This window comes from Sciurus vulgaris (genome assembly GCF_902686455.1).
Source record: "Sciurus vulgaris genome assembly, chromosome: 14".
In the NCBI taxonomy this organism is placed as follows: domain Eukaryota; kingdom Metazoa; phylum Chordata; class Mammalia; order Rodentia; family Sciuridae; genus Sciurus; species Sciurus vulgaris.
Genome location: NC_136475.1, coordinates 53,143,704 through 53,170,281, shown reverse-complemented (window position 1 = coordinate 53,170,281; position 26,578 = coordinate 53,143,704). Strand labels below are relative to the sequence as shown.

Sequence of the window (26,578 nt, the reverse complement as noted above, 5' to 3'; positions counted from 1 at the left end):
TGAATCATGATAAGCAAGCAGGAAGAGGACACTGGAGAATGTAAATTAAGCTTAGCCAACATTGTGAGATGTGATGTCATTACAAATAAACATGGTTAGGTTTTAAAGGATGAATTTATTTCTGTGGTACAATATACTCTTTCAGGTATTGAGTTATCAGAAAATTGAACTGCATAAGAGATGCAGGTGTCATAGAAAAAGGTTGTAAGGTCAGGCTAACTGTGGCACATTTTTAATTATACATGTAGTGCCTTATTTTCTTCTAGTTATTCAAAAAAGAAAACTTTAAAAAATGCTGTGATGCTGAGGTACCAAAAGTAGAGTTAAAATGTCTTTAAAAATATGAATTTGGTTTGTTCCCAAATTCTAGAAATGTCAACTACCATAGAGACTGTTATTTAGAGACAGCCTGGCTGTGATTGTAGCGGCCTGCTCTGTCTTATTAACAATCCAGAAGTGTCCAATCACTGCAGATGCATGTGTTTGTTTTCCCCTTCTGTGTTTTATTTTCTCAGGAAGAATAACTGATGGCTTTCTTTTGCAAATTGCACTATATGATTCCAATTGTAGAGGTGAGTTCTGCCAACATTTTTTGATGCATAGGAACTATTTCAAATCTATTGTTCTTTTAAATCTACTTTTTTGGCAAAATTAAAAATATTTTCTACTTCTCAGTAATCACTTTAAATTAATGTATGGAGTTATGACACTGGGCATAAGCTTTTAAATCCTCACAAAATCTATTTTTCTTAAAGACTAAATGGTAATTTTGTACAACAAAAAACAGTTGTATTTGGAGACAGTGAGCCAAATTCTAAAATTAAAATTACATCTTGATTGCTCCATATTTTTAAAACCATATGTCATGTATCTGTCTCCTGTACTTCAAAGGATTGTTAAGGACTGGAGTATGTATACAAGGGGAAGATCAAATGGTTCCATGTCTGGAAAACTATTTCATAATAGAAGGAATGCTTGAAAGCATTGAGGGTATTTAGCTGGGAAAAAAAGACTTCAGGGAATTATGATAGTCTACATCAAGTATTTGGAAGGCTGATACATGAAAAAGGGTAGATGTTCTATAACCCAGAAGGCAGGAATTTTGGTTGCTGTAATGGGTGCATTTGTTTGTTTTTACTCACCCTGATTAAGAAAATTATCTGTAGAGTCATCTTATGTACCTAATGGTGGAATTTTATCAATAACTAGAAGCAGTCTAGATCAGGGATTGGCGGTCTATAGCCTGTTGGCCAGACCTGGCCTACTGCTTGTTTTATATATAAAGTTTTACTGAAGCACAGCCATTCCCATTTACTTATGTTTTGTCTACAGTTGCTTTTGGGGTTCAAGAGCCAAGTTGAGTTGTTGTAACAGAGACCAAATGGCCACAAAGCCTAAAACATTTACTGTCTGACCCTTCACAGAAAATGTTTGCTGACTCCTGTGTAGATATCTAACAAGTCAAGGGTGTGGTAAAAGCCTGACTCATTGAATGGTGTGTTAGACTGGGTGACCTCCCAGGCCTGCTAAGATTCTGTGGTTCTAGAGAGCTGACAAGGCACAGGGTTCCTAGGTCAAGAGTTAGAATTAGTACATGCCTGTTCACCAGTGGGGTTGTTTTTACCTTTTCCAGAGATATGTGGCATTTGTATAAAACATAAAATTTGAACTAGACTCTGCTTTATGAAATGATATTGTTTTGAATTTCTAGCTGTTATTGTAGAGATTGGAAAGAAGCCGTAGATTTGATGAACAATTAGGTGGAGTCAGACTCAAAATTATTTAATTTTTTTTAAAACAGTACTGGGGATTTAACCTAGGGCCTCACACATGCTAGGCAAGTGCTCTACCATGCAGCTACATCCCCAGCCCTTTACAAATTTCATTTTTTGAGACAGGGTCTGAGTGGCTGAGGCTGCTGTTGAACTTGCCATCTTCCTTTCCCAGCTTCCGTAGTAGCTGGAATTACAGGTGTGTGCCACTCTACCTGGTAGTTATTGAATATTTTTAAAGTAGTTTTTCTCTGGTAGACCATTAATGGCATGAATTTCTGTGTAACTAGAATTAGTACTTTTTCCTAGATTTTTCATCTGATAAACTCAAAGCAGTTTGCTAATATCTTTTATGCCTTATTCACCAAGGTCCTTTTCACACAAATAGATGGGATTATTAGAGGGTTCCCTTGGATGTCACAGGGTCACACAGAATACTTGGATATTTTTCAGGGAACAAAAATTTATTGAGTAGCTGTAATTTTAGAAGATATGTTTGTGTAACCTGATATAAATTAATGGGAAACTAGAAACATGAATATTATCTCTGGTAGGATTGGAGTTCTAACACTACGTTTTAGACCTCAAATACCATCTTTTGTTTTCCTTTGTAATATAACAGAGTTATATTAACATGACTTAAATGTACGATCTGTGTTTTAAAATTCACATTTTATGTATGTGAATTTATTAAGGTAACCATATTTAATGAACAAAATGCATAACACAAGACTAATTACTCTTTACTTTTTGCAGTGCTGGGGATCAAGCACTGTACCTCTGAGCTATATCCTCAGCCCTAGCATTAATTTCTTTTTAAAAAATCAATAAACTTTAATTTCTAGAGCAGTTTTGGGTTTACAGAAAAGTTGAGTGGCAAGTACAGTGTTTTCCCATATACCTCCTTAAATCTCCCAACACCCCAGTTTCCCTATGATGAACAACTTGCTTTAGTTGCAGCAAATTTGTGAAAATTGATGAGCAATATTAATACATGGTCATTGGCTAAAACCCATAGTTTACATTAGGATTCACTCCTAATGTTGTATATGCCACGGTTGCACAATTATCTGCCATGATAGTATTATAGAGAAGAGTTTCGTTGTCCTAAAAGTGCATACCCTCTATTCATCCCTTCTTCTCTTCCCACTCACCCCTGGCAACCACCGATGTTTTTACTGTTTCCCTATTCTGCCTTTTCTAGAATCTCACAGTATGTAGCCTTTTCAGGTTGTCCTCTTTCACTTAGAAATATGTCTTTAAAATTCTTCCATGTCTTTTTGTGACTTGATAGCTGATTTTTTATATTGCTGAATAATATTCCATTGTATGAATGTGTCACAGATTGTTTATCCATTCACTTATTGAAGGGCATCTTGGCTGCTTCCAAGTTTTGACAATTAAGAGACTAGTTACTCTTTATTTTTTTTTATTTTTTATTTTTTTGGTGCTTTGGATTGAAATAGGCACTCTGCCACTGAGATATACCCCAAGTTCCACCTTTCAAAAAAGTTGATACTGTAAACAAAATATGCCTTTTATTATTTATTTTATATACTCTTAAAGTTAGCTTATAAAGATGTGAGCATAAAATATTTTTTAAAAGATCTCAATTTTCCAAAAGTTTGAACATATTTCAGTATATACACTACAAAGTATATGATTCTTTTTTTTTTTTTTTTAATTTACAGAAGGTGCACATGGTTGTTTCAAACATCCAAATGACATGGGATTATTTGAAGTAAAAGATGCAGAAGTCCTTTTTATTTATTTATTTTTTTGCTACCAGGGATTGAACCCAGGGGTACTTAACCACTGAGCCACATCCCAGTTCTTTTTTATATTTTATTTAGAGATAGGGTCTTACTGAATTGTTTAGGGCCTCACTAAGTTGCTGAGGCTGTCTTTGAACTCACTATCCTCCTGCTTCAACTTCCTGAGCTGCTGGGATTACGGGTGTGTGCCACCATGCCTTTCCTTTCTATTTTTCTAATACCTTAGTCCTATACATTTTTCCTGGTGTGTAAACCACACACACACACACACACACACACACCACACACATTAAGAATACATATAATCCTATTGTAAAAATATTCCAACTATACATACCCATATAATTACATTTACCTATATCACTTGTAAACATGGGGGCATGATATACATATTGTTCTACAACTTAAAAAAATTAATTCCACAATATTGTATACTGTGGATGTCTTTTCATGGCAGTAAATGTTCTTTTAAGTCACCACAGAAATATTCTGCTTTATAGATAAATCGTGGCTTATTTATTATTCATCTGTTGCTGGAATTGAGGTTTTTGCAGTTTTTTGCTGTTAGAATCTTGTTATAGTGCGTGTCCTTGTACACAGATATATGTGAATCTTTTTCATTACTGAGCCATTATTATTTGGTGCCTATTATGTGTACCAGGCACTGTTCCAGAAAGTGGGATTCAGCGGTGACTAAGAGATAAGGTTAAATTTCTTGTGGGGAGGCCCATGATAAGTAAACTAGATGTTTTCAGATAATGGTAAGTGCCAGGAAGGCAATAGTGATGGTTTTCCATTTTCAGAGGGGATAGTCAAGAAAGCGCTTTTCCATGGAGGTGACCTCTGAGGTGAGATCTGCATGGTGAAAAGGCAGCTGCTGGAGCAGAGCCCTGCTAGAGCATTCTAGGCAGAGGGATCAAACAGCTGTCTGTGCGGGCAGGTGGTGGGGCCCTCCGTCCTGTGCAGGCAGTAAGGATGCAGTGTGTGCAAGGGACCTTGAAAACAACAGGAAAACCAACAAAAAAATGTTCTGCTTTTATTACTCTGTGCCAATAATTCTAGCCAATAAAATACTGCTTCCTAATGCCTTGTCCCACATGCCACTGACATTTAGTTGTGTTTTTTTTCCAAATTTTTGAAGTATTAATTCCTGGATATGGGTCAAAGGCTGTAAACAATTTAGATTTAAACTTGGAGTTCATTTTTAAATATAAAAATCAGGAACTTTTTTTTAGATTAATACTGAGTAAACTAAGGCATCATGACTGAGGAAATTTTGTTTATGTATTCTGTTTTTTTTTTTTTTTGCGGTGCTGGGGATTGAACCCAGGGCCTGCGCAAGGCAAACGCTCTACCAACTGAGCTATATCCCCAGCCCTGTTTATGTATTCTTGTAAATAAAATATTGCATCCATTTAGGTAATTTAAGTGAATTAAACCAGTTATTAAAATTGAAAGTTATAAATTAAATAAAATAACCAGCAAACCTACTGTTTGAAAATAAATATGGATAATATTTTGATGCAGTATATGACTTTCTGTTTCTTTCTTGGAGGCAAGGATGAGATAACTAAATGCTTATTTGATATTTTCCCAGAGTCATGTTGCAATTTACAAAAAAACCACTCCTGGTTGGACCTTCGTTGGTAACAGGTGCTTCTTGCTGGTCTCCTAATGTCATACTCCCTGTGCTTTAAAAAAAATTCTCAAAATCAGGGAATTACAAAGCTGAAAGACTCTTCAGACTTCCTTAACCCAGTAAGGCTCTGTTGGAACAGACATCTCCTGTCATGTGAAGATGGTACGCATGGTGGTGGTGGGACTCAGCTTCAGAACTGGGCCTCAAAAAGTCATGTATGGGTTCCCTTCCTAATCATTACTTGTTAGGAAGCCATTTAGCTAACATATTTTGTTATAATTTTTTTATTTAGCAAATATTTTTGTTTTTTTTTCCATGACCCTCTGCCAGGAGCTGGGGTGGGGTGGTACAAAGGTGATTAAAGGTATTGGGAAAATCCAATTGTCTAGCTGGGGTCAAAGAAGTCAACTCAGCACAGGCTGCAAAGTACAAGGGTGGAGTTTGGGATGAAGCTGGGGGAGTAAGTGCAGTTGAAGAAAGGCTTCTCTTGCCTTGAGAGCAGGCCAGGCAGTCCCCTTCTTCCAACCTTTTCTGCCTTTCTTCCTGTAACTGGGTTTTTAGTGCTCCCTCTTCCTCCCTTAAGACTTTTGCAAAGCTTTTCCCCGCTTCCTGGAATGGATGCTTCATTCCTCTCTCCCGGCTTTGCTGACTGTTCCGCACGCACCCTAGCCTAGCCTCTCAACTGCGAGCTCTGCTTCTTCACTTAGCACAGCTATTATGGAAGAATTACTTGCTCACTGTCTTCCACCTCCACTCCAAGAGAATGTGTTCAGTAGCTCTGTAAGTAACAGGAAACCTGATAAACAGCTGACTCCAACAAATGGGGGTATATTCACTCGGACAACACTGGAGGTCAGTGGTCTTGGAGTTTGTTCAGCTGATCACCAGAGTCAGGGCTGTGTCTGTAGGAGTCTACTCTTTCCATGATGACTGTAAGATGGCTGCTGCAGCTGGAAGCATCACACCATCACTCAAGGCTGGAGGAAGGTGGCTGTGGGTCAGTTTCTTCTTATCTGGAGCACATACTCCCAGAAGCCTATAGTACACGTCCTGCTGTAAGTTCCGTGGGTCTTTCCCAGCTATGACTGTTTATGAGCATTTCCAGCCACTGGTAAGGAGGGGATAAGAGGGGAAGGGTATAAAGATGGTGTTGGGTTCCCCATTCAACAATATCTATTAAAGTCAGGGAATGTCATGTTCTTTCTTGAGTTCCCAATACCTAGCACAGTACCTGCCACAAAGAATGAATGGTGACAAGTATGTCAGAAAGAGAAGGTGAAGGTACAAGGACAGAATGTGAGGCACAAGGACACTGAGCGGTGTGGTTGGGGTCAAGTGACTAGAACATAGGTGGATGACATGGGCCACTGGAAATTGAGGCTGTAAAGGTAGATTGGGGTCAAACTGTGAAAAGCCTCACATGCCATGTTAATTTGTCCTTTCTTATGTCAGCGATGAGGAATCATTGCAAAGTTTCAGGCCAGGAGTAATGCAGTGAGACTTGTGAGTTAGGATATTAACTGTGTTGGTAGTGTGGGCTCAGAATGAGAGGAAGAGTGTTTGGAATCAGGAGACTGATTCATACTGTAGATTGATAGAGGAGAATAAGAATGAGTTGGGGAATTTGGCGAATGTAATTTTGTAATCATCTAGAGTAACAATTCTCTAAGTATGACCCTAGAGCAGTAGCATCAATTTTGCCTGGCATTAACCTGTTAGAAATGGAAATTCATGGCCTCCACTTGAACCTGCAGACTCTGAAGTCTTGTGGGTAGGGTCCAGCAATCTTTTAACAACCCTCCAGGTGACTGATCTGCACCAGTGTTTGAAAAGCACTGAATTAGAGCATGGATACTTACCATGGAAGAGAGCTTGGAGATAGACCATCCAATCTAGTGCACCCAGTTTGCTTATTTTGGATCACTCGAGCTTTTACAAGGCCATTAGCTGACCACCACCCTCTACTCCCACCCCTCAACAGAACAACTAAATCAGAATCTCTGGGACTGAGGCATCAATTTGTATCCAATGCTCCCAGGTGGTGTCAGTGTGCCACCAGGTCTCAGAACCACTTATCTTGTCTAAGCCCTACTGACAAGAAAACTCAAGGCTAGAAGAGGAGTTGCTCAAGGTCATACAGCAAGTTCGGGTAAGAACTGTGTCTCTTGAATCAGTTTTAAGCTGTCTTCTCTGTGATGCTTTAAACACTATCCCAACTGTTCAATAATTTGCCTTAAGATAATCATTCACTGTGACAAATATAATTGCCAGATTTTTAGAAGAAAAATAGATTATAGACAGCATCATAAAAAATTCAATTCTTGGGGCTGGGGTTGTGGCTCAGTGGTAGAGTGCTTTCCGAGCATGTGTGAGGCCCTGGTTTTGATCCTCAGCACCGCATATAAATAAATGAATAAAATAGAGGTCCATCAACAACCAAAAAAATTTTTAAAAATGATCTTCCAAAACAATTCAATTCTCCTTTATGTTAACAGGAGCTGACACTCTAGAAACATCTTATTTTTGTAAAAATTGTGAAAATACATATTTTGAAGATTAATGGAAAGAATATAGATGGGATACGAGTAAATGATGCTTTGTATATAAGTAGTAAAAACTCTTTTTTCAAACTCTAGGTGGAGCTCTTTGGTTTTCATACATATTGTTTTATTTATAATTTTGAGTCTGTTTTTTTAAAAAAGAGCTATTTGAAATTTAAAAAAAAACTAAAAAATTTATATAATGAATATCTTCAACATTTCTCAGCTTTCTTTTTCTACTTGTTTCAGAACCATATAGTTAAAAGCTTATTTTTGTTCCATTGCTGGGACAAATCCAAATCCAGATCTCAGATAGTCATTTTCAAATTCACCTTAAATTTCTATTGTTATCTCATAGTATTTAATGAACTGGACATGTTTCCCATGTTTATTGTTTTTGATAAGCCTCAATATTTAAATAGAATTTCTACAAGTTGGATCTCCCTTTATGAATAATGCCAGTAGAGAAAATCCCTGTGGATAATACAGCTGTTGCCATAGTAATTCCGTCAGCTATTTTTACCCTTTGTGTACAAAGGAGATTTAACAGCTACCTTCTTGTCATATGAATGAAACATTTTGCAGCCACTTCCTTTTTCCGACCCTTTTTACTAGCTCTGTCTTCTCTCTTAGTACACTTGGAGCAAAAAATCCCCAAATATGTTATTTTTAGATGGAACAAGCTAGTGATGTGTTTCCTGGACCAGTAGCATCACTATTGGCATCACCTGGAAGCTCATTAGAAATTAGGGTTCCCAGGCCCCACCCCAGATCTACTGAACCAGAAGCCATGGGGGTGGGCTTCAGCAATGTGTTCAACCACTGGCATAGGCTGTTTTGAAAAGATAAAAATATTCCTTCTCTGCAGTCAGTTGTACCCCTGCCCGCCCCCTCCACCCTGGGTTCAGTGTTTTTTAGAAAACCCAGCAATTTTGTTAAAAGGGCAAGATTCTCATTTAATAAGTTGGAGATGGAGCCTGGTATCCTGTATTTTCTAACAAGTGCCCAAAAAGTGTGGAGTTGGCTTATCCATGGATCATGTCTTGCATAGTGAGAATAGTGACCAGCCAAATAGCACATGGTAAAGCTTATAGCCATGCCCACATAGAAGAGTTATCTACAATTTATGAGCATACACTTTGGTGTACTGTGCCTAAAGTCAGTGAATTTTCCTTTTCAATCATAGTGTGAAGAGACAATTCCTGGACTATAATGCTCTCTTGTCTAGTTTAAAGTGACCAATCTTATTAAATGCTACAAGAGATTATTGTTTGCTAGCATCTGTGTCTGGGACCCTCTGTTGTAATTAGCAGTGGGCAAACCTGAGGGATTCATTTTTTTTTTAAATTGAAAATCCAAATAATTCATAGCATTATGAAGCTAGAAAGAATCCTGAAGTCTGTGGGGACAAACTTTGTTCAGACAAAGAGAAGTGGTTCATAAATGTTTGGAATCATTCATTGGCTTTTCATTATTTATTGAGCACCTGCCATGGAAGCATTGTACCAGGCATTTTAGGAAACAAAAAAGTATAAAGTCCTTAATATTGAGGAGAGTACAGTCTCCTTCAGAAAATAAAACATATACCAGTGAAAGTTAATTACCAATTTAGGGAGTATTTTCTCACATATTAAAGAGGTGTGGTAGAACCACACACTTCTGAATAGTTAATGATCCATGAGGCTGAAAATATGGAGTCTGGCTTGGGTTTCAGGAAGTGGGCAGAATTTGAATCTTCAGAAGAGAGGGAAGGCAGGAGTAGAAAGGATGTGCCATGAAAGATGAGATAGTTTGGGTTAAGGTGTGGCATCCAGGAGTGAACCACAGGAGTCGCACACAGGAACTGGGAGTAACTCAGACTACATGTCTTGCCACACATGGTGGAGCATACCCAGCAACTCAGAAGAATGAGGGAGGACCACAAGTTCGATGCTAGCCTAGGCATCAAAATAAAAAATAAAAATAAAAGGAGTGGTAATGTAGCTCAGTGGTAAAGTGCACTGGGTTCAATCCCTAGTACAAAAAAAAAAAAAAAAAAAGCAGCTTTATTTCTTGTCTAGAAGAGATTATAAAAGTGAGCCAGAGCCAGATTAGTGAGGATTTAACTGTTAGGCTTATGAATTTTGACTGAGTTCTTTGTGTACTTCAAAGCACTTAAAAAGTTCTTTTTGCAGGGGGAAGACTGACCCAATCATTATGATAATTTAGGAAGAGTCATTAATGATATGTGCAGGATGAGGTAAAATGACAGACTGGAGGCACGTTGTCAGGCCACTGTATTGGATGTGTAGGGATGAGTGAAGGAAATACAAGGAAGAGACAGGAAAAGGGACAATATAAACAGATTAAAGAGAAGTCAAGGAAAATGAATCCAGGTTAGGGATGTGGCTCAGTAGTAGAGCATGTACTTAGCATGTGTGAAACCCCAGGTTCAATCTCTAACAGTGGGAAAAATTAAAAAAAGAAAAATTAATCCATATGAATGAAAAGCAGAGATATTTGGGATCATATGTCTGTCTTTTTGAGGTGCCTCTTGTGGCAGTCAGCCTAACTTTCCAGTTATCTTGGAGACCCTGTATAGACTAGGTGGCCTAAGTATAATTGCTTTCTAATGATTTGAAGCTTTGTATATTATTTCACTCACATTTACCTTTTCAGTTTTGTATCTCCATTTAGGTCCTCTGCCTTATTTCCTACAATCATGATTATGGGGTTTTTTTGTTTGTTTTTGTTTGTTTGTTTTCTGGGGTACCAGGAATTGAAGTCAGGGGCACTTGGCCACTAAGCCACATCCCAGCCCTCTTTTCTATTTTATTTAGAGACAGGGTATCACTGAATTGCTTAGTGCCTCGCTTTTGCTGAAGGTGGTTTTGAACTCTAGATCCTCCTGCCTCAGCCTCCCGAGCCACTGGGATTTTAGGCATGTGCCACAGTGCCTGGCATGAGTATGTTTTGAATATTGACAGCCACAAATTCCAAAGACACCCTCACCACTTCAGAAATAATAAAAATCCCCTAGGACTTTGAGCAGAAGGAAACTACATAAAAAGGCTACACCAGGTGTCACCATGCTCCATCCTAGTAAGACGGTTGCCTCAGATTGGAGAGGAGACTTGGTAGCAGGAGAGCACTCCAAACTAGTCTTCCTGTGAATCTCCCTCCCTATCCCTGCCCCCAGGGAAAGCCAGTGCACCTTGAACTGCATATGAAGGAATCTTCTGGAAAGAAATCCAGGTAAAACTTTTATCAATAATTACAGATCATTTTGCAGATTCTCTCTCTGAAAGTCCTTGGAACCCATGGAAAGGTATTGAGTTAGAGCCATCTAGTGTGACTGTTGTAGAAAACACAACACCTTACTACACCAAAACATACTCATGTGACAGTTTGAAGTTCTAGTTTAGATAATCATCCAGCGATATTAAAGCCTCACTCATTGTTCCAGTGGTGTCTCACTGGTATTGTTCTTACCTGAATGCAGCCTTAATTATTGACGTCTTGCTGTCTATCTGGCCAGTCAGCCACGGAGACCAAAGTGTACATGTTCCACTTGGCCATGATAGTGCCGTGAAAATTCTCTTAGACAGCATGAGCTGATACATTTATTTATTAAGCTGACAGATGCAGCTCGTAGACTGGAAAGGCAGCAGCCCTCTCAATAAGGGACCCTACTTTGGTTTTTGGTTTTAACGCTTCAGACAATTCCATTTGATCCAGCCATTACAAAAGCTGGATAGAATCCTTAGCACCCTTCCTCATTACTGTATCTATTGGCCTGGGACCTTTTACCTCCAGCTCTTCCGGAACATAGAAGTACCTGTATTTATCACCACTCACTTCCTCACCAGTCCCTGCTTCATTTAGTTTGTCAAAACATTTTTGGGTGTCGATTTAGTTATCTGACACATTCATTATTCCTTCCAGCTCATCAACTAAGAAATTTGACAAACATCATTTCCACATTATTGTCAAATAATTGGCTACAACACTGAACAGGATGGGGCCCATTAGCATACCCCGGAAACTTCCTCCTCTTATACACATGTAAACAGGTTTATAAAGATGCAGTGATGCAAATCTTTTGGACATTTTATTATTACCAATACATAGGAAGTGTGGGACTAGCATGATGAACATCCACATCTAGATTTCACAGTTGCAGTATTTTTCTACATTTATCTCACAAATATAGACACTGATTTTTTTTTTTTTTTCTGTTTTGAGTAAAACAGTTGTAAGAAAAACATTTGGAAATGGGACTATTGGAGATATTTGAATATGACTCAGTATTAAAGAACATTAAGGATTTAGTGTTAAATTTGGTAGGTGTGAGAGTAGCATATTTTGTGGGGAAAAAATCTTCCATTTTTTTTTTTTTTTTTTTTTTTTACCACTTATACACTGCAGTTTGGGGTGAAATGTGATGTCCATAATTTTATTTAAAATATTTCAGACAGTTATAAAGAACAATCCAAAGGAAAGACAGTTGGGTAGCAGATATCTGAAGGGAGTCAGATGTAGTGGCCAAATTATCTTTTTGTCAATCTATGCCAATGCAATTTTTTTTGAGTCTGGAATATTTAGAGAAGTTCCAAATAGCAAGCTACCTGCTAAAAATTACTACATAATGTATGAAACGGAAACCTTCATCCTGTCCTTGAGCTCCATGCCACCCAGAGCTTCACTCCATCTCATTTCCCTACCCCAAGTATTATTATAATTTATAATGAAAAGTTGTTTCTATATTTGGATGTAGACTTCAGGAAAATGTTTTAATAAAATGTCTACTTTGCTTATTGACTCCTTCAAAACATCTCCCAGACAAAATCACTGTGTCTGGCTGGGGGTGCAGCTCAGCGGTTGAGTTCTTGTCTAACATGTATAAGGTCCTGGGTTTGATTCCCAGCACTGCACGCAGAACACCACTGTTTGAAATCTGCTACATCAGAATAGCCAATAAGGGAAAAGAGTAACATGAATGATGACATTAGGAGCCATAAAAAGTAACTAGATATCACCAAGGGAGATGTTATTAATATAATTTTAGATACATTACTAAGATACTATTTAGACAGGTAGTAGAGTGAATTATTGTTATATAGCTGATGAGTTATTTAAAAATATAAATTGAGGTAATCCTTGAATTAAACCAAGAAACTCAATGAATTTAATAAAGAGGAAGAACTGTGAAAATGAATATAAAGTATCTCTTGGGAAAATGTAAAATGGACAATAAAACACTAGTATTGAAGGGGATGTATTATATGGAGAACTGTAGTGTGGCTGTGTCTGTAACTGTTAGAAATAAAATTTAAAGTGCCACCTTTTTCTGGATAGCTGAGGATGACAAAGGCAAGATTTTTAGTGCATGCTTTCACTTAAATGGCATATAAAAATGGGCAACCAGGGTAAAGCACTGCTGAGATGAATCAAAACTTTGGTTGGGGCTAGGCAAGGTGGCACATGCTTATAATGCCAGCAGCTTGGGAGGCTGAGGAAGGAGGATCTCCAGTTACAAACCAGCCTCAGCAAAAGCGAGGCACTAAGCAACTCAGTGAGACCCTGTCTCTAAATAAAATACAAAATTGAGCTGGGGATGTGCCTTAATAGCCCAGTACCCCTGATTTTCAATCCCTGGTACCTAACAAAACAAAACAAAAAATGAAATAAATAAACTCCATTCCTTTAAACTCAAAATTTGTAATGTTCAGTTTTTCTGCCTGAAAAACAAATTAGAAATATCACAGACAACATTTTTCTACCTAAACTTTTTTTTTTTTTTTTTTTTTTGAGAAAAAGGAAAAAGAAGTATTATTGCTTTGCTAGCAAAGGAGAAACAAAGAAGGACTCCTGTCCCAGAGGCTGTGATTCTACCCATCAGCAGGAACAGGGGGCATTTAAAGAGGTGATTCATAGGCTACATTTCACATGTTCTCTGTCTGGAGTTGTAATTCACTTATTAATTTGGGAGATAGTCATTTCTGAGATCTTCTGGTACCATCCCCAAAGTCTGGATTACTTCGTTCCTGTGGTGGGTATGTATGTAACTCTGCCTAAAATGGGGAAGAAAGGTAATCCTGTTTCCCTTGAGATTAGGGAAGAGCAGGGAGAGAGGAAGAGAAAGAAACATGTCCATTTGAAAAGTAAGTTGCAGTGGCAGAGCAGCAAGGGTTATATTTAAAGCATAAAGTGGGCCACTGTTACATTTTCCCACTGTCTAATTTCTACATTCCATTTCTGTGGAAAAATGGGTGATGATGTCTCCAAACTGCTTCCTGCTGCCAGAGGGCGAAGTTGGGGGAAGTAACCTGAAGCCCTTGTGCTCGCCCTTTCAGGTGGGGCATGGACAGTTAAGGCTATTCAGCATCAGGGCAGTCCAGAGGTCCACAGTGGCAGATGGCAGGTAGCTGGACAAGGCATACCCAAGGCAGGGATCATGCAGATGGCCAAGGGTGTTGTGACTTTACTCAGTTTCCTTTTTCAAAGAGTGTACCACAATGGAGCTATCTGTACCATTCAGGGAGAGAAGGCAGGAGTTCCCTGAAGCAACAAGGAGCTTCAGCAGCTGCTGGGATGGTTCCTGTCCCTCCCTTTATTCACAGAATATCTCCTCCAATTCTGCCTGAGGCAAACTCTCGCATTTCCCAACCCTCCTGCGGTGGTTCTCAACAAGTTTGCCAGCCACCTTGCATCCTCAGTGTGGAAGTGGGGTTCCTTGGAGAGTCAGGCCTGCCTCAGAAAGTGGAACAGGAGCTGCTCTTGGGTCTTATCTGGATGCCAAATTTGTTGCCCTCTACCTAAACCATTTTAGATAGTATTTTTATTTTTTTAAATACTCATTCCATACCCCACCCCACCCCAAGAAGAAAGTTGTTTAGCAGAGGTCAACTTTTTTGGACAACTCCAGTCTATGATTTCAGCAGCAACTCATCTAGAGCCAATGAACATGTGTAGTGCCATTTTTGTGCTAATAACGAGTGGCCACTGCATTCGTGAGCTCTTGTGTCCCCATGTGCTATTCTTGGTTAGATCTGTGTGGGTTTTATGTGTTTCTGTTACATCTGGAGCATGCCCGGAGAGCCTTGCCCCACCCCTCCTTGACTTCGACTTCTAAGCTGTGAGGATTGCTGAAATACATGCCCATGTACTCACCTTTACTTGGCCCCCTCTTCAGAATACTTAATAAACAATCCTCAACCAGGAGGAATTTAAGATTAGCTCTGACCTACCAGCTATATCCATGTTATTCTAGATAGCATTTAAACAGCACACAGGAAAGGTCCATAAAAATTATTCTTTTTTTTTTTTTTTTTTTGCTAAAGAAAAATGTTGCCTTCTATTTCTATAATTTTATTTTTTATTAAAATAATACATGCACTTATTTAAAAAGTTAAATAGTGCTAAAAATGTCAAGCAACAACAAAATATCAACCACCCCTCTCCACTTGTCTCATAACTGGTGGCTCTTAAATCACTAACTTTAGATATTTTCTAGTGACTTTCTGTAATAGTAGATCAAGGTGTAAGTCTCTTATGCTATTAATACTACTCTCTTTTCCTCACTTCCCTGGTATGATTACATATGACTTTTGTATGCATTTTTTTTTTTTTTCGGTACTGGGGATTGAACTCAGGGCCTTGTGCTCGCAAGGCAAGCACTCTACCAGCTGAGCTATCTCTCCAGCCCGCATTTTTTGTACTGGGGATAGAATCTGGGGGCGCTGTACCCCTGAGCTGAGTCCCCAGCCCTTTATAGTTTTTGTGACAGGGCCCGGCTAAGTTGCCATTGCTGGCCTGGACCATGTGATCCTCCTGCCTCAGCTTCTGGGATTGCTGGGATTATAGGCATGCACCACCATACCTGGCTCCTCTGTTCCTTTAAAGACTGAAAAGAGGTATAGCTGCTCATTGTCCTAAAATGCTGGGGAAGAAGAATCTGCCTCCAGTTCATTTCTACATTTAAGAATTTGGTAGTCCTTCATGATACTTAGTTGTTAATTCTAGGCAATAGGAAAAGTTTTGCCTGTTACAAAGGTGTTTATCAAAACAGTGTTTGGGGTTGGGGTTATGGCTCAGTGGTAGAGTGCTTGCCTAGCATGTGTGAGGCACTGGGTTCAATCCTCAGCACATAAAAATAAACAAATGGAAAAAAGGTATTGTGTCCATCTACAACTAAAAAATACTTTAAAAACTAAACAAAACAACATTTGTCCAGGAATAAACACAATCTTTTAAGTGGTTAGAAGCATGTTCATATCTCCAGCTGGAATGTGAAGTCTGGAGGCACATATTGTTATATGGTTTCATAAAGAATAGGGAGAAGGAAAGTTTAGGATTTGGACAGGAAGGAGGATCTATTTGTTTTTTTTGTTTTTGTTTTTGTTTTTTTCTTTTTTTCTCATTCCATCAACCTTTATTCCATCTCTATACAATAATAATGATCTTGTTTTATATTTTCAGAAATACTGACATATAGCTGTATTTTGAGTCATTATTTTTATGTTTCTTAAAAGAAAAGTAATTGGTTCTCTACATGTTCTGTTCTGTGTTTATTGAAGGTGACTACAAGACAGTAACACTGCATTTGTTCTGGAAGTTGGTAGAGTGGAGTAGTTAGGAGATGACTTTGGATTCAGAAAAACCTGGGTTCATATCTTCTCTGCTATTTAGAGCTATGTTATATTTTGGATGTGCGGTGTCCCCCACAAGCTCACATGTGACACAACGGAAGAAGGTTTAGAGGAGAAATGATTGGGTTGTGAGAGTCTTAACCCAATTAGTGAATTAATCCTCTGATAGGGATTAACTGTGGTAATTGAAGTGGTAGGGTGTGGCTAGAGGAGGTGGAAATTGACTTTGGGGTATATATTTTGTATCTGGAGTGTGGAGACCTCTCTCTCTCTCTCTCTCCTTTCTTATCAACATGTGAGCCACTTCCCTCTGCCACACCTTCTACCATGATGTTCTGCCTCACCTCGAGCCCCAAGGAATGGAGTTGGCTGTCGATGGCTAGAGACCACTGAAACTGCAAGTCCTCTATAATTGCGCTGGTTGGGTCATTTAGTCACAGTGAGAAAAAACTGACTAAAACAAGCTACATGATCTTAAAAATGTTGCTTAATCTGATTTAGTTTGTGCTGGTAGGTTTGATACAAACATTAAGTGAGGAAACAAATGTATATAAAACAATTAGCTCAATTCCCAGTTCGTGGAAGCCAAGCTAAATGTTTTTCAAGAACAGAGCTTGCAACCACGCTCGGTGGTGCCTGCCTGTAATCCCAGCAGCTCGGGAGGCTGAGGCAGGAAGATCTTGAGTTCAGAGTCGGCCTCAGCAAACGCTGGCACTAAGCAACTCGGTGAGATCCTGTGTCTTAGTAGAAAATAGGTCTGGGATGTAGCTCAGTGGCCAAGTGCCCCTGAGTTCAGTCCCTGGTACCAAAACAACAATAACAACAACAACAACAACCACAACAACCACAGGAAAAAAACCCAAAAAAACAGAGCTTGCTTATGACTTGGTATCTACTAGCATGGATGTATGTAACCATGCTTTGCTCTAATACCTAGTATAGGCATACTTAGGCATTTTTCAAGTCTTTACCTGCCAATATCAATGTGCTCTCGTTTATATTTTCTGTCATCCTACTTAAAACTATAAAAAAACTAATGGAGCCTCTAATCTGTGGATATTGTTCTTTAGTAAACTTAAAAACAGGTAATCACATTTACAGAACGAGAACTTTAAGAGTTAATACTATGCTGACAATGAGCTTGGGATTTCATTTGAGGGTGTAGGCATCACGGTGCTCATAGATACTTTCCGTGTAAATCAGATTTTCATCTTTTTTTTTTTTTTAGCACCTATATACTTTTAACAAGTATAACTAACATATGACAAGCTGCAAAGCTTTTTTTTTTTTTAAACCAGGGATTGAACCCAGGGGCACTTAATCATTCAGTTATATCCCCGGCCCTTTTTAATTTTTGTTTTGGGACAGGGCATCCTAAGTTGTTTAGAGCCACACTTAGTTGCTGAGGCTGACCTTGAACCTGAGATCCTCCTGCCTCAGCCTCTTAAGTCACTGGGATTACAGGCATTTGCCAGAGGATCTGTTTTACACCCTTGGTCTCTTGACCTTATTTTAAGTCCTGGAAGTTCTGGAGTGGAGAATTTGCAGTCAAAGTCGGGAGCCTCGAGGGTCTCAGCATTCTATTCAATGTCCTGCAGACCCTTCTGCTGGTCTCGGTAATTCTCCACTGCCTGACACAGCTGCCTTCTTGCATAGCTGTGAGATGCAACCTCCTCCAGGTCAGTCACAAGGGAAAAACACCAGGGTTCACCTCAGTCATTTCCTGGAGCAGCTGGTTAGGTGGGAGGCTAGCCCAATGATGTGGAGACCTGTGCATTTCAGACTCCTTGCACTGCCTCCAGTTCGTGCACCTAGTGTGGGAATGCCTTCTGAGAAGATGCCCCCAGTCCTGTGCCAGTGGGAAAGTCTATGTGGGAGTCTCTACCATGTTAACCTTGTATTACCTCTTTCTATAACCTGTTGGTGGGGAATGGTGGGAGTGCTTGATGCTGAGCATGAGGCTGGTGGGTTGATTGCACTTTCCAAAGGTTAACACTGGCTTTCCTTCATATTCGCTTTGTCCAGCACTTTCATTCTCAAGGTCACGCAAAGGGCTTTACGTAAATGAAGTACAAGGGCTGGGTTTGCAGTCACACATTTCCTCTCAGTGCTGAATATATTAAGTGGAATATGGGAATGTTATTTTAAATAGTTAACTGTTACCTACTAAGAATTTTAATTCCTGATAACCAAATTTATATCCCTTTTATTAAGCAAATTTAGTCTCCAAAGAGTAGTTATGTCCATAGATACATATTTTTTTATTATGCCACCTATTTGGGTGTCAAGAATTGCAATGGGGGCGTTGGTTGCTAGATATCTTACTTACCTACTTAAGAGCAACCTTGGCATTTTCTCGGTTCATGAAGGTCAGTTTTCACTAGCCTTATAAACCAAATTAACTGAAGGGACTTAATTTCTTTCCAAATAAGAGATTTTTTTTCACCCTGTAAATTAGTGACTAAAAATTTTGAACTGGAAATTTTAATAATAGAGTAAGGAGATCTAAGCTGCTTTGGAAGTTGTACTTGTCAATTCTATTTTTGGTTTCTTAGGAAACGAGTTAAAAACAGCTTTTAAGTCCTTGATACATTTCTAATTACATTTCTCTTCCCTCTTTTGAAAGGCTTGTTTTTCTTTAAAAAGGGGTGGGGTTCTTTGCCTCTAGTAATTCTAATATCTGTTTTAAAAATTCATGTTCCCTCCAACCATGGTCATTAAAAATCTATATATAAATGCTTGCAAAGGGGTAATACAAAAGTCAGTACATCAGGCAAAGCTTTTAAAATCAAGGTTGTTTCCTGTGATCATGAGCTTTATTTGTGAACATATTAGCAACTGAAGTGATGGCTTGTGTTGAATTTCCTTCTCCCCAGTCATCAACCACTATGACAGTTCTTTCACAGTGGTATGTAACCCATGTCAGGGAATGGATATGTAGACAAACTTGGCCTCCACATCTGGAGTAGGAGCTGTGTTCAGTTGAGTGGAAAGAGAAGAGGAGGTAGAGAAATTGAACTTCGGCAATCTCATGGAGTCTGGGCCCTGTAGTTTATAGCTCATGGAGCTTGCATGTTGCAAGGTTTACATGTTACCTAACTAATTTCCATTCAGTTACATCTTTTCTCAGATACTTTAGAGATGAAAAATGGAAGGAAATAGGAATTTTGCAGATAAGTTGCTGTCATTTCTAGGGAGTATGAACCAAGGGAAATGTCTCAGTCCCTCAGCCTGTTTTCCCTTTTGATGCTTTTACATTGACCAAGTGGTTATTAATGACACCTGAGCTGCTGTCACCAAGCTCCATAAAGATTCTTACTGTGCCTAGCAATCTGTAGGGGCAGGGGGAAAGTGCTCCCCTTGGCCATCTTCTTGTGCCCCTCACGTTCCAAGTGCGGGGCATTCTTAGGGACTGGAGCATTCTTACCCATCCTCACATGACTCTCTCCTTCTTGTTACATATCACTTCCCTACAAAGGACCTTGCTGATGTCACTCCCTGTCACTTCACCCTTATTTTCACCATAGTAATTGTTGCCGTTGGACATTTTTATATTTATTTGTTTATTGTCTGTTTCCCCGCAGAATATAAGCTCCATAAGAATTGGGCCTATCCCCTGACTTGCTTAAGGTTGATCCTCATCATGAAGAGAAGGATTAGTGAACCTTTTTTCTGTAAAGGATCAGATGGCAAATAGTTTACGCTTCCTGGGCCAAACAGTGTCTGTTGCAGCTACTCAGCTCTGCCCTAGTAGTCCCAGTATGGCCACAGGATGTACGTAAGCACACGAACCAAGCTGCTTTTCTTTATTGTGGACCCTGAAATCTGAATTTCCTGTCATCTTCAGGTCATGAATATTGTTCTTTTGAATTTTTTATAACCATTGAAATATGTAAAAAACCTTTTTTAGCTCACAGAGTATTCAAAAAGAGGTGGCAGGCTAGATTTGCTGATCCCTGATGAAGAACACTGATTGTCTAGCAACTATTGCAAGTTTATTATAATGAATGAATTGATCAAGAAGTGAAAGGAAGGAATTTTCACATGAAGAAATTAATATATTTAATCTTGAAAGTAGAATGAGAAAGTATTCCTGTATTAATTCTAAATAAATAGAATGTTCTGGAAGCATACACACCATATCCTCTCTTTTGATATTCTCTATGTTGTCTGATGAGAGAATGTGTGGCAAATTGAGCCTAAGTCAATTTAGACATGCATAACTTTTAGATTCTTTTTAGTGAATAATAATAGCCATCAGTGAATTTTGAGGAGGTATGGTTAACTGCTGTCTCACAAAATAGTTACCAGATAATAATAAAAACAGGATATAGGCAAAATTCAGGCACACATATAGGTATTCATTAATCAAACATTGATTATCAAGTGACCCAAAGCAATTCATTCAGAATTTCTGAAAATCCAGTGAGGTCCCAGTATTTTTATATGCTTTGATTCATTGTTTTAGTCCACTTGTGCTACTTTAACAAAATACCCGAGACTGGGTAATTCATAAAGAATAGAAATTTGTTTTCTCACAGTTGGAAAATGCAAGCTATTGGAAAGTGAAAGATCAAGAGGCTGGCACAGCAGGTTCTGTTGTCTCCTGAGGCTTGCTCTCTGCTTCCAAGATGGCACCTTGTTGCTGAGTCTTCTGGAGGAGAGGAATACTGTGTCCTCGCATGAGAGAAAGTGGAAGGGCAAGAGCAAGGAATGCAGCATAAAGTTTCTTCTATAAGACCTTAATCCCACTAATGGGGGAGAAGTCCTCATGCCTAATCACCTATTAAAGGCTCCACCTCTTAATGCCATCACATTAGCTGTTAAGTTTCAAGACCTGAATTTTGGAGGAGATACATGATGCATGCTGATTTGAATGTATACAAAACACATTGAAAATAGACATGACATTCTAGTGGCAGGCTCTTAATAGTCAGAACTCCTCTGAAACCAAGAACTGGCTATGGGAACAATCAAAGACTAAAATCTCTGATGCCGTATCTAATGGTGATGCATAAGCATCACTGAATTCTCATGTAATGTTTGTGCTAGGACTGGGGAGTGTTTAAATCCCCAGTTTGAGCCAATTCACATATCTCAAATACCTTTAATTTCACCAGCAGTAATTTTTTTAAACATCTGTCATGCAATTAAAGCATCCCTAATTCACCAATAAAAGCCCATTTTTGACAAGAAAGTATGCTAATTAGCAAAGCATGAATTATTGATCTGGATGACAGAAGAATTTGTTGATGTTGTTTCTGGAATGTGACTTTTTAAAATGTAATGTTAGCTGACCCCTCTGGATGATGTTTCTTGATAGCAAGTTACCTGACTATCCCTGGCATTAGAAGTTAATCTAACTGGCACCTCCTTAATGTCATACTGATTAAACTGAGGTATTAATGGACATCTTAATAACAGCCTACATCCCGACTTCATTTCTGACGCTCTTCTGTGGGCACCAATCCTTGGTCATATGCATCTACATTCCAGAGGAATCACAAGCGAAGAGAATGCTTTGTTCTACTAGAGTGTGAAGATTAGCAAAAAAGAACAACTCTAGTCCCCGCCTTTTGACTATACATTTGCTGATTATTAACTCATACATATGTGGTAGACACTGCCAGTTGTTTCCCAGTATCCAGTTGTTTCCCTTCTTTCAAGAAGCCCTGAATTTACATTGTATACATGGCTCCTATGTCCTGAATGCTGTGTCCCTTCTAAAGTCATGTGTTGAAGTCTAATCCCCAGTGTGATGGTCTTAAGAGGTGAGGCTTTTGGGAAGTGATTAACTCAAGAGGACAGAACCATTATGGGTTTAGTGCCCTACTATTCTGCCATGTGAGGACACAGAGACGGCACCATCTACAGGCCCCTAACAGAAACTGAATCTGCTGACGCCTTAATCTTAAAATTCTCAATCTCCAGAACTAGGAGCAATACATTTCTGTTGTTTATAAACAACCAGTCTCAAGTATTTTGTTATGGCAGCCTAAATTGACTAAGACATCCCCTCACATAAAAACTATATTTTTCAGTCTCTTTGAAATTTGTGTGACTATATAAATAATTCTGGTCAGTGGAACATGAGTACATCAATGGTTATATTGTTTGGACTGTGCCCTTGAAGGCAAAGGGCATGCTCTCCATCATAGTTTTCCCTACTTCCTGCTGGAATGTGGATATGAAGACAAGATCTGCAACTGCCATCTTGAACCATAAGATGGAAGCTACACATTGAGGGTGGCAGAACAACCAGATGGAAGGACCAAGTCCCTGATAGCTGATGAGCTGTCATGCCTAGGGAGGACCGCTAGTTTGAACTATTGCAGGACAGAGAAATAAACTCCAATTCATTTAAGGCACTATTAAGTCTCTCTGTTACAGTATCTGGATTGCTCTATATCCAAACTAATATGATATTTGTTCTACAACATTTGGAACAGAGAAGTATGAACAAAGAAACAAAAGCAGGAAAAGACTTTTTCACAGTTCTGTCCCCAGGTCAGCCATTGTTAACTGCCATCTTGGTGGATGTTGTGGCCTGTCCTCCAGGCATTCCTTCAAAATGACATGCTCAGTGACCCAGCGCTAGGAGTGTTGACTGATAACGGCTCTATCTAGACATTACTTTTGGTCTCATGGGAGAAGCCTACATCCAATAACTAATTGTTGAGGGGGTACAAAGCCCCACCTTCTTGCCTCCATTGGTATAACTTTGAAGGGTCATCCCAACTCCGGAGCCCCATCAAGGAATGGTGAAGGCCTCCGCTGCAACCACATTACAGTTTACCCTTTCCCTCTGCCAGTCCTGCTTCCTTCCCCACCCACCATGCTGTTCCCAAGAGCATTCCATAACAAATCTCCCACATTGAAATCTCTGACTGTTTACCATGAGACTTGACCTTGTCATACATATATTTACAAATTTGAGAATATATTACATGACTGTTTTTCACTGACTGTTACACCGGGTATTCTCCAGGTGTCCTTCCAGATCCATATTCCACCCCTCTCTACCTTGCCTTGTCTGGGTGGCTCACTTCTGTGAACTATATCGGTCAGCTTCCTGGTGCTCTCCCTGTGGGTTGGATGCTACCTATGGAAGGCACTGACAGGAGATCATAGAAAAAGTAAGGTATTTGTTTCCCAGATTCTTGTTTGCCAGGCCATGGATTGAAGAGGTTCTTCTAAGTCCACAGCTCCTACCATGAGGCCCGCTCTACAGCCATGCATGTTGAGTTTTGCTCAGGGAATTGTTTCCTCCCTGCCCTTTCGTGCCTAGGAGTGACTCCCCAGTGTGGCTAGCCCTGGGATGCTTCACCATCTCTCCTTGTTTTCCTTTATCCTTGCCCACACCTTTGCAAAGAGTCACTCTTCTCAATCACCTTGTGAGAATGTGCCATCTATGTCCTGGCAGAACCATGACAGATACAAAGATGAACTAAAGACATTTCCCTACTTCCCAAGAATTCTTTGAAAACATGATTTTTATTGGCCATGTACAATTCTGTCATGTAAATGTAACCAGTATTTCTTGAACTAATTCCCCCACATTGAAGTATATATAAAATTTTATACTGATCTTTATCATAACATATCAAAGCATTTATTATGCCATTAAAAACTACCAATAAACACATTTTAAAATGACTCTTGGATTATGGGTAGAACATGTACTTTGAATTGTTTACTAGTGACAAGAGATTTGCTCTAGTTCATCTGATTTCTTTTGCGTAGTGTTTACAATGACTAAGGAAATGTGTTTTCAAGAAAGTTGGATGTCTGTACTCTGCAGCTTCTGCAGAACAAAGCAAGGTTGTGCCCAAAGCTCATCACTTTAAGGTCTGAAGTTCTAGGCTCTTAGAACAACTGAACTAACTGGTATAAATATACTTTTACTCGAATCCAAGGTCTTTTTTATTTTCTGGGTGAGGCTATGCTTGGATGCTGCATAATGAACTTGGTGATCCTTTGATATTTCTGTGTGTTTATAATTCTAGAAAAAATACAAAGCATTTAATAGAAAGGATTTAAGAGAGAATATAGTTTGATCATCATGCAGCTTGCATAAGAATAGCACCATAACCAAAACCACATGAGAACTGTAGGCTTTTAAGGAAAGAGAATTGAGAATGGAATAAAGTAACCATGCACTTTAAAATTTTGGCCTATTTGCTCCCTTAATTACTCAGTGACCCTCTGTAAGGTCTTGTATTTGTTTGGGCTGCTATAATAAAGTACTATAGCCTGATTAGCTATAAACAACAGAAATGTATTTCTCACAGTTCTGGAGACTGGAAAACCCCACATCAAGGTGCTAGTAAATGCATAGCCTCACCATAGTCTGGTGAGGGCCTGCTTCTTTCTTTGTGGACAGCTGTCTTCTTGCTGTGTCCTCACATGTTTGAAGGGAAAATGAAGCTGTCCAGGGCTTGTTTCAGAAGGGCACCGATTCCATTCATTAGGTCTCTACCTTCTCTTCTTAATCACCTCCAAATACCTTCACATTGGGGATTAAGTTTCAAAATATGAATTTTGGGGGGGACACAAGATCTCTTTTCTTAGATTAACCTCCTTCTAGTATTAGAGGAAGGATTTGAGTCAATTTGTTCACCCATTCCATATTATTGAGAACTTTCATGTTCAAAGCACCCCGATATGACTATTAAAAAATAACTGGAAAAATCACTTAATACCATAGCACTCATCTGTCAGAGGACTCAATTAACAAGTAAACAAATACACATGATAATTATGAATTGTGTCAGGTCCTAGAAGGAAACAAACAGGATCATGAAAGAGAGTAAATGGCATAGAGATTGTAGATGGCATGGTCAGGGATAAATATTCATTTTATGTATTATAGAAGATGGCATAGTGGTGTGGTGGCACATGCCTGTAATCCCAGTGGCTGGGGAGGCTGAGGCAGGCTTGCAAGTTCAAAGCCAGCCTCAGCAAAAGTGTGAGACCCTGTCTCTAAATAAAAAATACAAAATAGAACTGGGGATGTTGCTCAGTGGTCAAGTGCCCCTGAGTTCAATCCCCAGGGCCCCCCAACCCCCCAAAAAACAATTAAATAGAAGGTGGCATGTTTAAGGGGTGGAAGAGAAGTAGATTTGAAGTTCAGCTTCTTGACCTTGTGCAAGTTTCTTAACCTCTCTGAAACAGTGACAGGCTGAAAATAATGTAAGAACACTGAGAACATAATAATCTCTCCAATAGTTGTGAGATTAAATCAGAGAAGGTCCTAGAATTGTAAGTATTACTTTCTGCCAGGTTCTAAATAAATATTAATTTCCTGTTAATCTCTCTTAAAATCATATGTAATCTGGATTCTATAAAACTCATTCTCCAGTTACCTAATTTCAGGAAACTTTTCTCTCTGTACGTCTTTGAATCAATTTAATTCATAAAATATTTATTGAGCACTTCCTATGTGCCTGTCTCTGGTGCTATAATGGTGAATAAAATAGACATTGTCTCTGCCTTGCCAGAGTTTACTTATTGATCTTATTTAGCTGTAACACTCAAAGCCATTTTTCACCACTGTTTCATCTAACAGTAGTATTGACTTTTTACCCCATTGGAATGCACATCTTGTGTCGAACTTCTTAAAATTGTGAAATAACATAAAAGTGCAAAAAGTATTTAAAACATAGGTCATGAATCTTTAAATCTGATGGAACCTCTCTTATAAAACCCTAAGTGCTAATTTATGTACGTCCCATAAACTTCTATAATTCCTCCCTAAAAGTAACAAGGGAAACTATAAAATAGAAGATAAAATTTCTTACCATTGCTGTCAGGACAGTCTCATTTCTAGATTGTCTCAGACTTGAAGGAGCAAAGCAGGGTTTTTGTTTGTTTGTTTGTTGTTCCAGGAACTAAACCCAGGGACACTTAACCACTGAGCCACATCCCCAGCCCTTTTTATGTTTTATTTTGAGAAACGGTCTCACTGAGTTGCTTAGGACCTTGCTAAATTGCTGTGGCTGGCTTTGAACTTCTTCCTCCCTCAGCCTCCTGAGCCACTGAGATTACAGGCAGATGCCACCATGACCCGCAAAGCAGGGATTTAATCATGCAAAGTCACACAACTTGAAGTGACTTTGAATTTAGAACAGCTGGTTTAACAAAGTGCAAGTCACCCTTCTCCCTGGCTTATCGTTTTCTACAGTGGTAGTGCCCACATTGGTGTGGACTCAGCTTCCCCATA

General features: G+C 39.0%; 1 protein-coding gene across 11 annotated transcripts in view; it reads left to right on the top strand.

Moving 5' to 3' along the window:
• Positions 1 to 26,578, top strand: part of ACYP2 (acylphosphatase 2) — a 156,354-nt gene that overhangs the window by 38,548 nt on the left and 91,228 nt on the right. Inside the window, exon 4 of one of the 11 annotated variants that reach the window (XM_079110251.1) lies at positions 7,225 to 7,335. The exons of the other annotated variants lie outside the window; for them this stretch is intronic. Within the exon in view, the coding sequence (XP_078966377.1) occupies positions 7,225 to 7,300 (76 nt within the window). The 3' untranslated portion in view covers positions 7,301 to 7,335. The remainder of the gene's footprint in view (positions 1 to 7,224; positions 7,336 to 26,578) is intronic. 11 annotated transcript variants of the gene reach the window in all.